This window comes from Notamacropus eugenii, chromosome 1, assembly GCF_028372415.1.
Source record: "Notamacropus eugenii isolate mMacEug1 chromosome 1, mMacEug1.pri_v2, whole genome shotgun sequence".
Classification (NCBI taxonomy): domain Eukaryota; kingdom Metazoa; phylum Chordata; class Mammalia; order Diprotodontia; family Macropodidae; genus Notamacropus; species Notamacropus eugenii.
Window position 1 is genome coordinate 525,276,454 of NC_092872.1, and position 16,773 is coordinate 525,293,226.

The 16,773-nt window shown below is 35.4% G+C and overlaps 1 protein-coding gene across 13 annotated transcripts in view; it reads left to right on the forward strand.

Moving 5' to 3' along the window:
• The window catches only part of NCOA1 (nuclear receptor coactivator 1), a 241,668-nt gene that overhangs the window by 148,014 nt on the left and 76,881 nt on the right, over positions 1 to 16,773 (forward strand). For all 13 annotated transcript variants that reach the window (XR_011972410.1, XM_072633863.1, XM_072633870.1 and 10 more), the window contains 5 exons: positions 3,634 to 3,813; positions 5,533 to 5,628; positions 7,956 to 8,096; positions 13,486 to 13,633; positions 14,915 to 16,238. Coding sequence is in view for 12 of the 13 variants with exons in the window: in XM_072633863.1 (XP_072489964.1) it covers positions 3,634 to 3,813; positions 5,533 to 5,628; positions 7,956 to 8,096; positions 13,486 to 13,633; positions 14,915 to 16,238 (1,889 nt within the window). In the remaining variant the exon portion in view is untranslated. The remainder of the gene's footprint in view (positions 1 to 3,633; positions 3,814 to 5,532; positions 5,629 to 7,955; positions 8,097 to 13,485; positions 13,634 to 14,914; positions 16,239 to 16,773) is intronic.

The following is a 16,773-nucleotide window of genomic DNA, read 5'->3' on the forward strand; positions in this document are numbered from 1 at the left end:
ATTTCAACAGTTTGGCTAATTCTATTCTTAAAGAATACACATAAAGTGTTTCAAAAAATGTTTTCTGTAAAAAAACCAGAATTAATTGAAATCTTGTTAACCAGTATCATCCAAAAGCTTTAACTTGGCATAGAACAACCATGTACAGATGTAGTAGTTAGCATTTATGTAGCAATTTAAAGTTTGCAAAATGCTTTACATATTCTTTTATCTTCACATCAGCCCTGTGAATCAAGTAGATTATTATTTATTTGCATATAATAAATATTTATATTTAAATATTTAAATAAATAAATGAATATAATAAATAATTCAGGTATTATGATTATTAGTCTCACTTTATAGATGAAGAAATGACACCAGCAGGAAAGAATTCAGTTTGCCTATCTGCATCCTTCCCTGTTTGTTTTTTTTTAAACATTATTTTAGAGATAAGTATGTGGAAACAACACCTGCAATCTAGGAGCTACCTTTTGTAAACTATATTACATGGGCAAGGAGAAAGGAGAGAAGTAGAATTCTACTTTATTTTCCTATCCCATAATATAGAGAACAAGGGGAAGTGATACCAGTTTCCATGTTGTAGCTTTAGATAAAGAAAAGTTTCCAGTTTGAAAGACCTGATAAGTACCTTTCCACTCACTGTGCTATTGAGGGACATTGAAGAGTCAAGGAATCTGGAATGTAATCAGTGTCTGAGCTAGCTAGAGAGCTTTTATTCGAACACTCTGGTGCTTTCAGGTTTACCTGAGTTCCACAGGAACGTTGAATCCATAGTCGTCCCTCTGCCAAACAGATTAGATTCTAACATTTCTATTTAATCGTCGCTGCCTCCTGAATTTTTCAGGTCTCCAAACACATTTCCCAAATTCAGTTTACTCCACTGTGAGGCTCAGTTAAGCAAAGTTCTTTCCATATAGGGATAAAAGCATAGCCAATAGCAGCATTAGTGTTAATTGCAAAGAGGAAATTGTTGTATTATTCCCAGTTTGATTATATATTATTTCAGCACATTTCTCTCAAATAATACCAAAGCATCAAAATGAGCTAGTGTTTGTGGCAAGTTATCTGGCAGATTTAGGAAATTCTTTTGAAGGTAGCAACAAAGATTTCAAGGGAAATTTTTCATCATAAAAAAATGATGAAATGAGCTTATCACCTAAATTAAAAGTATTAGCTAAATTCATATTTCTAATTAGTATTTTTTTTCTGCCAGGTCACATTTCCAATGGCATGACAGATGGAACTGAACTGAAATTTTCATTGCTTTATTTCCCATACCATCTAATTTAGTATGAATTTGGCCTCTAGCCTGGGGGTAACTCAAAAGTATATATTCCCTTTGGTTCTTACTCAAGAAAAAAGAAAACCAGACTGACATTGGTTTTGAGGAGTCTTGGAGATTATTTTTGTTTTATAACTTCTTGAGAATTTGGGTTCACAAAAGAATTTGTTCAGTCAATCCAGTTTCCTTTGCGCTCTCTGAGTGAAGTATGCCATGGCTTGCTTAGATCCCTCATAGTCATTTCCAGTGCTAACTGTCTCACTAGTAGAATCCAGACCAGATACCAGCTAAAATTCAGTTGGTTTTAATACCAGACCTAAAATCAGGAGGGTTCTTTACCCATATGGATTCTTGTGTGGGATAGCATGACCCCCCACTCCCCTTACTGAAATTAACTGCTCAGAGGCATCTCAAAGTAAAAATAGACAATCTCCTTTATTTGGTTCTGGAGAGAAACAGGTAGTTCCTTCACCAGTAAAGCTGGAGTTGGGAGGCACCTTACAGAAGCAGAATGGCAATTTATATAAACCCTGGCACAGAAATTCCCCCTCCCACCACTGACCATTATTCTCATTAGCTGAGAAGCACGGTCTCACATTCTAGGCTCGAAATCTAACCAATCCCTTTTGAAACCTGGTTTAAATTTCCTGCTGCCCAACCATTGCAAAGCCTGAAAAATACATGTCATCATATGCAAATTAGGTATTGAAAACATACACAAATGAAGCATTGAGGACTCATGCAAATTGGACATGAGAACTTATGCAAATCAGGCGGACCAGAGTGAGGGCTGCAGATTGCGGGCACATAAGCAAATTAGTTAGTGAACTATAGCTAATCATTGAGCCTAATGCACTGTATAGCCTTACATGGAAATCACCTGATTGGAGGAATAGAAACCTGGGCCTAAGGTCTCTTTTACTCTAGGGAGAAGTCTCATATCCCTGAGAAGTCTTCACTAAATCTGTTCCCTTTCAATTCTTGAAGTAGTTCACAGCTTCCTTCTATGAGGTACCTCCCCAGGACATGAGGAAGCTTCAGATCTGTAGTTATTTTCCCCTACCATCCAAAATAGTAACAGAATGAAGAAAAGTTTTCAGAGTAAAAGGTGTCATCTATTTAGCCTTCATTATGAAGCACAGTAGAGCAGATCCTATTATCTTGAGCATGCCTGTGTCCTAGAAGTCAAGTGAACCTAAGAGTTTATCACTTGGCAAAAGAGAATGTAATCACCAAGAATCGGAATAAGTTCATTAAAAGAAAAACATGCCAGACTATTGCCTTATTTTTTATTTTTGATAGGATTACTAGACTAATAGATGAGGGAGATGGCATCCACACAACCTATCTGGATCTCAGCAAGTTATATAAACAGAGCTAGAGTTGGGTGATATGTTTTGAGATAATCTAGGACAGTCCCTTCATATTATACAGAGGACACTATTTATCCAAAGTCACCTAACTAGTAGCAGAACCAGCAGAAGAGTTCAGCTCTCCTGATTGCTTTTATTCTTCACTGTCTTCCGAAGTTCTAAAGTGGCGAGAGGGAGGAGGGAGAAACTCTTAAGTTCCTGAACAGGTCAAGAAAGCAGTATAGTTAGAAATGGAATAAACAGCCTTGCACTTAGGATTTTAGGAGTAAGAGACAGAAAGAAACTTGTGCATTTTGTCCAACCTCATCATTTTGTAGTCAAGATACTTATTTAAAAAGATTAAAGTGGTTTGCCTAAGACCCAGGCAGGAGACCTGGGATTCTAACTCAAGACTTCTGTCTCCATATCTCCTAAACCACTATACCTTTAAATCATGAGACAATAATGTTCTCTAATACATTTTTTCAGGATTTGCAATTTATGGTGCTGGGTGAACCCTTCATCCAATGGTACTTGACAATGACAGTTTTGTTTTCGTTTTTCTAAATAACTGACTTAAATTGAGTTAGACATATGGTGCAGTTCAGGCCATCGTCTTCGGCATGAAGCCTTTTTTGATCTTCCCTCAAATGCTAATTCTTTTCTTCCAAAAACTACCTTATATTTGACTTTTTTGTGTATGTGTGGGTATAAACTTTGTATTTATGCTGTATGTATTTTTATATGTACTTTTTTCATATGTACTTAACTTTTGTCCTCATTAGAATGTAAACTCCTTTCTAGAGTTTTATTCTTTGAATTTGTATCCAATTGGCTAGCATATAATAGGTACTTTATAAGTACTTGTTGATTCTATTTTTTGTCAGTTTTTCTTTTAATCTATGTAAGGATCTAACAGAATATTTAGAGATCTCTTATCTTTAGTTCTGCCCCTATCTCCCAAGATCAGGATTATAGTCTATCTTTCTTCCACAGTAAATGGAGTTCCTTGGCCTCAAGAGGCAACAAGACGAAATAGCCATACTTTTAATTGCCGGATGCTAATTCGCCCTCCAGATGAGCCAGGCACTGAGAACCAAGAAGCTTGCCAGCGGTATGAAGTAATGCAGTGTTTCACTGTGTCACAGCCAAAATCAATTCAGGAAGAAGGAGAAGGTATGATGGAAAGTCATTTTTGCATATTGCTTTTGTTTTTCCAAGTCCTGAAGGAAACAATTGAATGCAAATTGCCTCTGTAAGAGATTTTTTTACATTGCGGCATAAAGTCAGCCTGATTGAAACCTAAAAAAAAAAATCCATGTGAATATATCTCACCATATAAGCTGATACCTCCAAAAATCTCAAATGTATACTTACTCTTTTCTTCTCTGATTTTACCTTGTATACAGATTAAACATTCCAGTGAATATTTCAGTGAAAGATTTCCAAAAATATATGATTTCACTAATAGGTTTACATATTAAACAAGGTGAAAGTTGAGAATTTTTTAAAGGAATTGGACACAGTCCTTTGGGGCTGGACCTTCAATATGGAAGTGAAATTTTCCAGGTGTGGGGTGTGTGTGTGTGTGTGTGTGTGTGTGTGTGTGTGTGTGTGTGTGTGTGTGTGTGTGTGTGTGTGTAAGTGTAACATTAGTGTTTTTATGATATACAATTTAGAGATTCTCAAAGCTCTTCTCCATATAAAATACCAAAATTTTCAAATCATAGTTTGATGAATTGAGGAAAAAGCCTGGAAAGTATACCTAAAAATCAACAGAAATATCTAGATAGAGATATACACACATGTATATATAAATACATATGAAAACATGAAATAATTTGTTACATATGTTGTATTATAAAATACATGTGGATTATTAAAATATATACACATAAAGTATATTTTGTATATGTACATACATCCATATATACTGCATGTTGTTCTTGTTATAATTCAGTCATTTCAATCATGCCCAACTCTTTGTGACCCCCTTTGGGGTTTTCTTGACAGAGATACTGGAGTGGTTTGCCATTTCTTCTCCAGCCCATTTTGCGCATGAGGAATGGAGGCGAACAGGGTTAAGTGACTTGCCCAGGGCCACATAGCTAATAAGCATCTGAGGCCACATTTGAATTCAGGTCTTCCTGACTCCAGGCCTAGTGCTGTAGCCACCATGCTACTAAGCAGCTCTGTTATATGGTACATACAGATATACACATGTTTGTGTGTGTTTATGTATATATTTTTTCCTATTATTTTTTAGGTATGCTTTCCAAATCTTTTCCCTCATTGCATCAAATTATAAACTGAATAATTTGGTATTTTATATGGAGCAGAGCTTTGGAAGTCCCTTAAGAAACTACATCTTCTAAAAACATTATTGCCCCTATCACGGTCAGGAAGATGCTGCTTGGAAAATTGGTCAGCTGTCTTTTTTCACATACATACATGCATACAAATAGTTATTCTCTACAGTGCTACAGTGAAATTGTTGGGATACTTTTTGTTGCCAGTGATTATTGATGAGTGTAGAAACTTGATTGAATAGTACATGAATGAATCTAAGTAGTAAGGAATAAGTTACTATTTTCTGACCTAGATACTCTACTTAGAACTCTAACTTGTTGGATTCTAACACTTTTTATACCAATATACTATAACTACTGCTATAATTTTAACAGTGAAATTTTGTTATTTCAGCATATTTTACCAAGAGTCTTATGCCTTGAAATGTTGTATAATTGTATTTAGTTTTGCATATCAATGTCATGAAATGCATTACTTTAATTAAAAGTTTTAATGAGAAATGTTGGAAATAAAACATACCTGCTACCGTGTTTTAAAATGCTTCTTTGTTTCTTTCTGTGTTTGTTTGTTTGTTTGTTTTGGTAGATTTCCAGTCATGTTTGATTTGTATTGCGCGGCGATTACCTCGTCCTGCAGCTATTACGGGTTCAGAATCATTTATGACCAAGCAAGATACTACAGGTATAAAGTGTAGGGTTCAAAATGCATTGTAGAATTTTATTATGTTTCTCTTCTTAGAGAAGTAAGCCTATTACAATATTTCCAAAACTTAAATTTCTACATATTGTATACTATTCTTTATAACATGGCATAAATACTTCTTAAAATGATATAGGGAGATTGGTAGATCACTTGTGATTTCATTGATATAGGAAATTCCAAGATGAGGGAACTGTCTCTAACAGTGCAGAAAATTATACCTTCCTTGCAACTAAAAGAATTGCCTACAATCAATATTGTAACTGATAAATCTAATGGCTTTTTCTCAAATCTCATCTATCTTGACCTTTTTTTCAGCTTTTGACACTATTATCTTCTTTTCCTTGATGCTCTGTTCTCTATCAGGTTTTGTGACACAACTCTCTCCTGAGTCTCCTCCTTAATCTGACTACTCCTTTTCTGTGTATTTGTCTGATCTTCATCTAGTTCATACCAGCTAATTTTGGGTGCCCCAAAGGACTCTGTGCTGTGTCCTCTCTTCCCCTTCCATACTATTTCACTTGGTGATCTCATCAGCTCCCATGGATTCACTTATCTCTATGGTGATGATTCTCAAATCTACTTAAACAGCCCAACCTCTCTGCTGACTTCCATACTTGTATATACAGCTGTTTATTGGATATCTTGAACTGGATATCCTTTTTGATATCTTAAACTCATCATGTCCAAAACTGAACTAATTTTCTTCCCCCCTACCCCCAAACCCTCTTTTCTCTCAAACTGCCCTATTATTGTTGAGGATATCACCATCCTCTCAGTTATTCCATCTTGCAATTTGATTGTCGTTTTTGACTTGTGTCTCTCATCACCCATAGCCAATCTGTTACTAAAGCTTGCCAGTAGTACCTTTGTAGTATTTCTCCAGTATGTTCCCTTCTCTTTCTTGATACTGCTGCCACCATAGTGCAAGCCCTTATCACCTCACACTTGGACTATTACAAGATCCTCCTGGTTGGTTGGCTTGCCACTAATCTCTCCCTGCTCTAGTCCATCCTCTGTTCAACTTTTAAAGTTATTTTCCTAAAGCAAAGATTTGACCATGTCTCTCTCTACTCAGTAAATCCAGGGATTTTTTTATCATCCCTCCAGGATCTCTTGTAAAATACTTTGCTTAGCATTGAAAACTAAACCTCCTCTCTATTCCATCCCCTCCTCACCTTTCCTCACCATTGTGGATCATCCCCCCTCAGGTACTCTTTGATTTAGTTACATTGTTTTTCTTGCTGCGTCTGGAACAAAATACTACATCTCTTGACTGTGTGCATTTTACTGGCTGTCCTCCATGCCTGGAATTCTGTCCCTCCTCACCTCTGCCTCCTTGTCTTCCTTAACTTTCAAACTAAAATCTTTTCCTGTACTATAAACTTTTCCTGATCCCCTTTAATTCTGGTGCCTTCATTCTGTTGATTCTCTCCTATTTATCCTGTAAATAGCATGCTTGAATATAAGTTTTTTGCTTTGTTGACTCCCGTATTAGACTGTGAATTTCTTGAGAACTGGGACTTTCTTTGCAGGGAGGGACTTTTATCCCCCTAGCACTTAGCACAGTGATTGCTATATAGTAGTACTTCATAAATATTTATTTTACAATTAATTTTTGAAATCACTTTAGTCACATCATAACTTCATTTCCTTTCTTGTCCAGAGTCCCAGATCTGATGATCTTAGGTGTTGAACCTTGTGTTTTTTGATATTTGTGCAATCAGTTCTCAATTATATCAACAAACATTTGTTAAGCACCTCTTTTATGCCAGGCCTCCTACTAGTTGATGAAGCCACAAAGACAACAGTGAAACAATTCCTTTCTCCAGGGAACTTAAGTTGTAATGAAATAGATGACATTCAAATATACAGGTATAAATATAACTCAAGGAACCTTTGGAGAAGGAGACCGAAATAGGTAGGGGGACCTAGCCAATTCTTTGTGACTCTGGATTCTTTGTAAAGTAAATTTCTATCTCTTCCCACCTCATTTATTTCCAGCATAGTCACTGAACTATGTCCATTTTTAGAGCATTCAGACCCTACCCATGAGTCCAAAAGAACATACTGAATTTAAAAATATTTCTGGATTATCTCTCTATCATTGGTATGAATATTCAAGTTGTGTTATACTTTTCTCCATTTAAGTCCTCTTTTACTCAGTGTTTTTGAGATATAGCTATTCGTTTGGGAATGTGGACTTTGACTATTGTGATTATATTTGTGTGTATTTATAGTCTATATGTGAATATAAATTACATATATCAGAAAGCTACCATAAACATGAATTTTCCTTCTCTGCTTAGGTAAAATCATCTCTATTGACACCAGTTCCTTGAGAGCTGCTGGTAGAACTGGCTGGGAAGATTTAGTGAGAAAGTGCATTTATGCCTTTTTCCAGCCTCAAGGCAGAGAGCCATCTTATGCCAGACAGCTATTTCAAGAAGGTAAAATTCTCCTTCCTTAGCTTTGTTTAGACTAATGAGTAAATTTTTTGTAAATTTTGTGGCTTGATAAATATTTGTGTGAAACTGTAGTTTTATTCTAGTAACGTGTAGCAAAAAGAAAATGTGGGAAGCAGTTCTTCAAGAATAAACAATGGGTTTTGGAATCAGGAAGAAACTGATTCAAGTGCATAGACCACCTCTAACACATTACTGACTGTGTGACCCTGAGCAACGTATTTAATCTTTTAGTTCCTCTAGACAAGCCTTTAAAACTCTTAAGTTGCAAAATATTTTCTGACCTGCATTGGTTAGAGGGAGTTTCTCACCAGGAAGCCTCATACCAATGAAAATACGTAAGTACAAGAGAAAAAAATGTGGAAATAGCAAAATGCATATATGAGTGATCTTTTGAGTGTTACCTGTATTTCCTATAAAAGAATGGCTTCTAGACCTTTTTTATATAATCAGAAGATGTCATGAAGACATCTTTAGTGTTTCTTGAAAGACAATGGTTATTTTTGGTTAATTGCTTGCTAATAATAATATTTGTAGAGGCAGCACTTAATGTCATAAAAACGCTATTTCTAAATCACATAGAGAAAGTGGGTTACTTCTGAAAAATGTTTCTATAATCACTCTAATCAGAGCGGGTAGCATTTTGTAAGCTTCGGTTGACCTTGTCCATCAGTTTTGGTGTGCCTTTCTTGGCATTCTCTAGACACTGAATGAATGTATGAAAAAAAGCGTTAAAATGTTTATCACTGTTATGTTTCACTTTTTCAAGATTAGCATGTGTGAAGATATTTAGTTTACTTCTAGGCACAGTGTCTACAATTTAATAGTAAAAATGGGGAGCCTTCCCAGAGTGTTAGTTATCTGAGATTCAGATTATATCTGAATTTCATTTCTACACATTCAATCCTTTTTTAGAAAAATGAAATTTAATTAAGGAAGTGTAGTTAATCTCTACTGTGCTTGATAAGTCATGATTTAGATTACGAGTTTAATGCTAGAAAAATTTTTGGATTTGAAATCTGAAGACCTAGTAATCAAATCCAAATTCTTCTACACAGTCTTGTACTAAATCATTTCTAAGGTCTCCTCTGGCTCTAAGGTTTGTAATTTCCTAGGTGCCATCTAGTCCTTTCTGATCAACCTTTAACTCAAAAAAAAAATCACTTACTCTAATTGCAGTTGTGGAGGCCTAAAGATAGGTAAGTAGAAACACTAACTCGAGGCATTTTTAAATTATTGTTTTTTTTAATTAAAACTTTCCAAAGCATGCAGTGCTCTTTCGTCATCTCTTTGGAAATCCTGGCCAGTCTGTTCATAGTTTTCATTCATCTGTTGATCTTTTCTCCTTGTGCTTATCAGTTACATTATCCAACATCTCCTGGGAAAAGTTCTATTTTCCAAATTTCTTCAAATCCTTTTCCTCATGGCAAAATATATAGAGAAAAACAACGTAGTTTGATATTCAAGTTAGGATAAAACTTAAAAATCTGGAAACTGTCCTTTTCTTGTCTCCTTCTACTTCTGTCCACCTCCATAACCTCTGAAGCCAGTGACTGTTATAGTAAACTTTTATTAACCACATTCTTAAACCACAGTGTGAACTGTTTTAGCTAATTTTTAGCATAGTCTTCTGAGAACTGCCTCTGTTAGTAGAGTGAGAAACTTTCTATCTTTGCATGGCTTTGACTGTGTATCAGAGCATCATTGGTTTAATGCTAAAAGATCCCTTCTGCCCCTGTTTGGTTTTTTGCAGGCCTCTACTGATTCCTAGGCCATCAGGGAAGCATAAAACATTACAGCCTCAACTCAACCCATTCAGGAGTTGAGTCTTTAGACATCCATTACTGCCTTCTCTTATTATTGCAACAGAAGGCTTCCTGTTATTTTAGCTTCTTTCTACCTTTCAAGTTGGCATCTGTGAAATATACAATCATGTATTTTTCCTTTGGTATCCAGTCTATGAATTAGATAAATTAATTACTAGCATCTGGGACTAAACATCACATTTTTCACTGTGTAATCGGGTGATAGTTAAAATTGTGGCAGTGATTCAGATTTGAGAATTGACATGATTGAGGGTCAAGCAGACTAGGAATTAGAATCATAGGATCACTGATTTAGAGCTAGAAGAGAGGGAAAGCTGATTTAGTTCAACTCATTTAATGGTGTTAGTTGTGGTGGTAGGAATTAGCATTTTTATTGTGCTTTAAGATTTTTAATGTGGTTTACATATGTTATTTCATTTCATTCTTACAATAATAGAATAGATGCCATTATTATCTGCATTTTACAGGTGAGTATACTGGGACCCAAAAAGGTTAGATGATTTGCCCATCAGGACACAGGTAGTAAGTAGCAGAGCTGGGATTTGAACCTAGTTCTTCTGACTCTATTCTTTTCACTCTGTTTCACTGTTTCTGATCCATTCCTAAGAGAATTGACCTAGGTGCTAAGTATACACAGGACAGAAAGTATAATGAAGCCTTAAGAAATGTAACAGCATGCCTGATTCAGGAGAAGGGACCAAGTGCTTCAAAGCCACAATGAAAATGAAGAACATATTCTGTGGATGTGAGGCAGTGGAAGAGCTGTTTAGTTACAGTTAGAAATTGTAAATAAGACTGTAGTTGAATTGAAAAGAACACCTCTCTTAACTTGGAAGAATGTGGATTATTGCCACCTAAGGAGAGTGTCTCTAGTGTCAGGTGAATAAAGCTTTGTTCCAGCTTTCACTCCACCCAATGATACCCACACGGTGATTTTCCTGGGATTCTTTATACCCCTTGCTTCTACTAAATTTCCTCCCTGGCTCAAGCATTCCCAGTAAATAGCTCATTTTTTAATAACAATGTAGATGGTCTCCAGAATCCCATCTAACTTTAAAATTACATTCTATCCTTTAGTAACTGTTCAGATAACAGCTGCGGTGTTTCCTTGCTGGTAGAGACCTGATTTGGAGTAGAGTTTAATTGAAAACCAATGAAATTGAGAATGATGATCAGCTGTGAGATTGAGGTATCAAATGGGTTTGGAGAGAAAACATGTTGAATCAGGTACCAAATTCAACTAAGGTAGAAGAGTAGAAGGCTAAGGCAGAAGTGGATCCTAGAATCAGTGATGATGTTACGGGAGAGGTATTTCTAATGGTTAACCTTTGCTTTTAAAATTATTTTTTTTCAATTATCAAGCATTTTTTCTCCCCATCTCCTATCGTAGGAAAAAAGAAAAAGAAAATATTTGTAACAAATAAGTATAACCAATTTTTACATTGACCATGTCCAAAAATATGTCTCATTCAGAATATTAGGCCATCTTTTGTCTCTTAGGAGATTGGTAGAAGTTTTCATTGTTAGTGCTTTGCAGTCATAATTAATCATTGTTTAATATTTCCTTTTAAATCCCTAGGGTTTTTGTTCTTTATTATAAAGGAGTTTATCAAATTGTTTATTTACATGACATAAATTGTTAGATTTTTGTTTCTTTGATTTGTTTGGTATCCTTTATCAGACCTTTATGAGATGCATCTGGTTGTAGCTTACATTTAATATTTTCAAATTTTGTTAAAAAGACATACCTTCATAATTTATTGCTCATTAAGTTGTTTATTTATAAAAGATACCATTCCTTCATAAGTTTACATAAATTCATAAATTCAGTTCCAGTGATTTAGACTGTTCACAATAAATCTAAAGACCTATATTATAAAGAGTGTAGTTATCCTAGTCATGGCTCTTGATTTCTTCTATGCCATGTGAAATATTCTAGTTTTTGTACTCTTTTCATGAGACTGTGTCCTATGTATATTATTTTTTAGATTTGAAGCAGGACCTGTGTTTTCCTTTAGCTGTATGTACCATTTACCCATTTACCATGCCTTTTTACCTCAGATTATACATGGCTTCAAAAGCTGTTAACATTTTTCTTTATATCCCCTTCCACTGTTTTAAACTAGGGTAGAATCCCATCATGACACTGAAGTAGAGGGATAGAACTATCACCCCTATGTTAAAGGCTAAGCATATCCATCATCTATATATAGTGTATATAGTTATTGGTGTTTCAGGGCACATATTTTTATCATGATTTCTCTTAATCACCCCTGTCTTCCCTTATATGCTTCCTGGTATATGGATGACCTTTGGTTCTCAAAGGTTATGTAACAGAGTACATGCCCCAACTGGTTTTACCAAACTGAGGTCTCTCATTTATGGTAACTTTTGTTTTCTGTTTCATCACCAGCCTAGCTAAGTGTGGAGAGACTTATCACCAGAAGGTTGGTGGTTAATTTGAGCAATCATAGTAATACATGAAACAAAGAACAACATAAAATGGTTCATAGTCCCTTCTACTGTTGGTGGCAGTATAATTAAAAGAGATCAGAAAGTACCAAAAATTGCTGTTATTATGTCATCTTTAAACTTTTAACTATTGGTACTCTTAAATGCAACATTTGCTCAGTGACTTGAAGGCATTTAACACATTGGTTGGATCTTGTATAGATAATGTCTGGAAGAGCATGAATGACATTCCTTCTGGGATTGAAAACTACACACAGTCATGGTCTTCATCAGTATAGGCAGTAGCCACACTGAAGAGATTAAAAAATCCATCTAAATATTCCCAAATCTAGGTAGTAAGTCTTGTTACAAGAAGGTTCTAAGATAATAATGAGGCATCAAGTACAGTTTTATAACCTATAAGCAACAACAACCTCTTTTAATTTTCTGTTCCTCAATTAATAAAGATCTAAGGCAGAACTGCACAATGTAATGGATATAATGTATAGATTTCCTTCATCTATTTGGTTATTTGGTATTATTTACACTTGATTTTGTTTATATCCATATGAAACTTTAAACATATTTTTCAAAGATCAAATATATGTAATATATAATTAATATAAGCTTACTAAGAATATGTTTTTCTGTCAAAGTAAAACCTTAATCGTTTAGTCCTTGGTTAAAAAAAAAAAAATCCAGGCTTGAATTTTAGCCAAGAAACTTCAAGCTGGAATAGAACATTCTACAGAGAATATTAAGGGTAAGGAAAGAGCAGAATGCTTCATAATAATGATTTTCCAATTTGAGGAGACTTTATACCCATTCTCCTTATAAGAAGGCCCACATTAAATTGCTTAAATAAATTGAAACCTAGCATCAACTAGTGTATAATGTATTTTCATCCACAATAACTTTCTTTCACTTGTCTGCATTGTCTGATGATAGCCTTAAGAATTTAAGAGTAAACTGCAGGAGCAGGTACCATATATGAGAACATTTAACAAACTATAGGTACATATAAGACTTGGTAATAGTCCTTTGCCCTAAAATTAAGTGTCAAAATTTTAACTAGGTTTCTCTTTTGTTTGAAACAGTGATGACTCGTGGCACTGCCTTCAGCCCATCCTATAGGTTCATATTGAATGATGGGACAATGCTTAGCGCCCACACCAAGTGTAAACTTTGCTACCCTCAAAGTCCAGATATGCAGCCTTTCATCATGGGAATTCATATCATCGACAGGTACTACTTATTTGGAGAGCTTCATATGAAATCAGCCAGTTCATCATTATTTTTATTCACTTTATGATTAAAAGTATAACTAGCATGAAACTAGTGTTTCATGAGAATATAATCCATACCCATAATGTTTTTTGTAGTTTTTGTCACCTCACAGTTACTTTGTAGCTTCAAAAGAGGAAGGGAACAACAAAAGTGGAAATAGATACTTTAGAAAAAAATGTTTAAAAACAAATAATTTTACCTATTAAGAACTGATGGTTTGTATAACTAAGATAAAGAGTTAGAATTTTCATTTCAATTTCATTAGACTGGGCTAACATTGTTATAATAAAAAACATATTTTGCTTTCATTAAGGCAAGCTTGATGATTCTTCATTTTAAAGTCATTAGAGTTGAAAGTTTCTCCATGTGCTAGCAAAATAGAGTAATTCTTAGTGTTGCTACTTGACATTTTGTTCCATTATCATAGACAGTAGTGTCAAACTCAAATAGAAATGGATCCCTGAACCTGCATATTTGTCTTAGAAAACCAAAAATAATGTTTTGTTGTATTGTATTTTAATGTATTATGTTAAATATTTCCCAGTTACATTTTAATTTGGTTACGGTGCATGGGGACCCAGAGTTTGACACTTCTGTTACATGCACACATATATACATACATAATCATGTTAGACATTTTTGTTTTCTGTGAAAAATTCACATCCTCAGTGTTCAAAGCTATTTGATATTACCTGAGCAAAAATAAAATAATTCTTCACTTTCTCTTTCCTACATCTGAGTTATTTACTTGTTTGGATATGCCAACAGTAATGACTAGTCCTTTATCAGAAAAACAGTGTGATTAAAGTTGTGTAATGAATACTGTGCAAATTTGAATTCAGTACAAATTCTCTTTTTTTGTTGTCTTGGAGCTTTCCCTTTTAGTCACAGATACCTGAATCTTAACCTCTTTTGTTACAGACTTTTGACAGACTTTTAATAGCACATCTCTTAGAATTTTTTAAAAAGCTGAATAAAATTTCTTTTCTAGTTAACTGGAAATATAACTAAACTTTAGGTGATATAAATACCTTTTCCTATAAACTATATGGCAGTGCTTTATAACATATAATAGGTAATCATTATTCTTTAATGATAGTTATAATGTAGTTGGCCTCTAATTTCTTGGCAATTTTGGTGTTAGGCTAATGATGTCATTTTTATCATTTATAGCATTAAAAGTTCAAAAGAAAACTGACTGAAAATGTTTGAATTACTATCTTTTTCCCCTTTTTCTAGGGAACACAATGTTCTTTCTCCTCAAGATAACACTAATTCTGGAATGTCACTTCCTCGAATAAACCCATCCGTAAATCCTAGTATTTCTCCAGCCCAAAATATGGCCCGATCATCCACACTTCCACCATCTAACAGCAACATGGTGACTCCCAGAGTTAATCATCAACCAAACTCTGATCTTCATAGCAACAGCAGTAATAGTAATTCCAACACCAGCCAAGGGACCTTTGGATGTCCACCTGGAAATCAAGTTGTAAACAGTGTTGCCTTAAATCAGGGACAGGCTGGTTCCCAGGGCAATAATCACTCTTTAAGCCTCAACAATCCTCCATTGGATAGTACAGGAATTACCTTAGCACAGTTCATGTCTCCAAGAAGACAGGTTGGCTCAGGATTGGTAACAAGGCCAAGAATGCCAAGCAATTCTTTTTCTCCCAGTATTTCTTCACTGAGTTCCCCCATTGGCATGGTAGGTAGTGCCTGTGGTAATCCTAATAGGACTTATTCAAACATCCCGGCAACTTCTTTACAGGGTATTAATGAAGGACCCAGTAATTCCATTGGCTTTTCTGCTACTTCTCCTGTTCTCAGGCAGCTAAGCTCACAAAATTCTCCCAGCAGAATGAATATGTTGCCAACAAAAGCAGAATCCAAAGACAGCAAAGAACTCACATCCATTTTAAATGAAATGGTTCAATCTGACAACAGTTCAAATGATGTTAAACCACTGGATTCAAGCCTCTTGCATAGTAGTGACAAACTCTCAGAGGGAGATAATAAATACTCTCAAACCAGTCATAAACTAGTGCAGCTTCTGGCAACAACTGCTGAACAGCAGCTACGACATACTGATGCTGATACAAGTGGCAAAGATGTTTTATCTTGCTCAGGCACTTCAACTTCAGCGGCTAATAATTCTTCATCTTCGGGCAACACCTGCCCCTCCTCTCATAGTTCATTGACTGAGAGACACAAAATTCTACACAGGCTCTTGCAAGAAGGTAGCCCCTCAGATATAACTACTCTATCAGTGGAGCATGACAAAAAGGATAATGGATCTAGTTCTGTGAGTAATCAAGTGCCAGCGAACTCCAACATAAAATTAGAACTGGAGGCTTCAAAGAAAAAGGAGTCAAAGGACCATCAACTATTGCGGTACCTTTTAGATAAAGATGAGAAAGACTTAAGAGCAGCTCCAGCCTTGAGTCTGGATGATGTGAAAGTGAAAGTTGAAAAGAAAGAGCAAATGGATCCTTGTAACACAACCCCAACACCACTAACTAAAGCTGCTCCAGAGGAAATCAAGTTAGAGTCCCAGAGTCAGGTGGGTAATATGTCTTATCTGCTTCTGTAGAACAGATGTTCTTAGTTATTACTTCACATGATTTTTGATTATCTCGTGTGTGTGTGTGTGTGTGTGTGTGTGTGTGTGTGTGTGTGTGTGTGTGTGTGAGAGAGAGAGAGAGAGAGAGAGAGATTGAACTGTCTTCTGTGGTACAGATTTGGGTATAATGTCATATGGTCCTTTGGACAAGTAGTAAGAAGATTACTTATGGGTGAAAATGTATGATTTGTACGTTTTTGCTTCTCACATTATATTGTAAGTTCCTTGAGAATTATTGTTTTGAGTCATTTCAGTTGTGTCTGACTCTTCATGACCCCATTTGGAGTTTTGTTGGCAAAGATAATAGAGTGGTTTGCCATTTCCTTCTCCAGTTTATTTACAAATGAGGAAATGAACACAAATGAGGCTGAGTTGCCCAGGGTCACATACCAAGAAAGTGTCTGAAGCCAGATTTAAATCAAGAAGATGAGTCTTGCTGACTCCACACCACAGCATTCTTTCCATTGTGCCACCT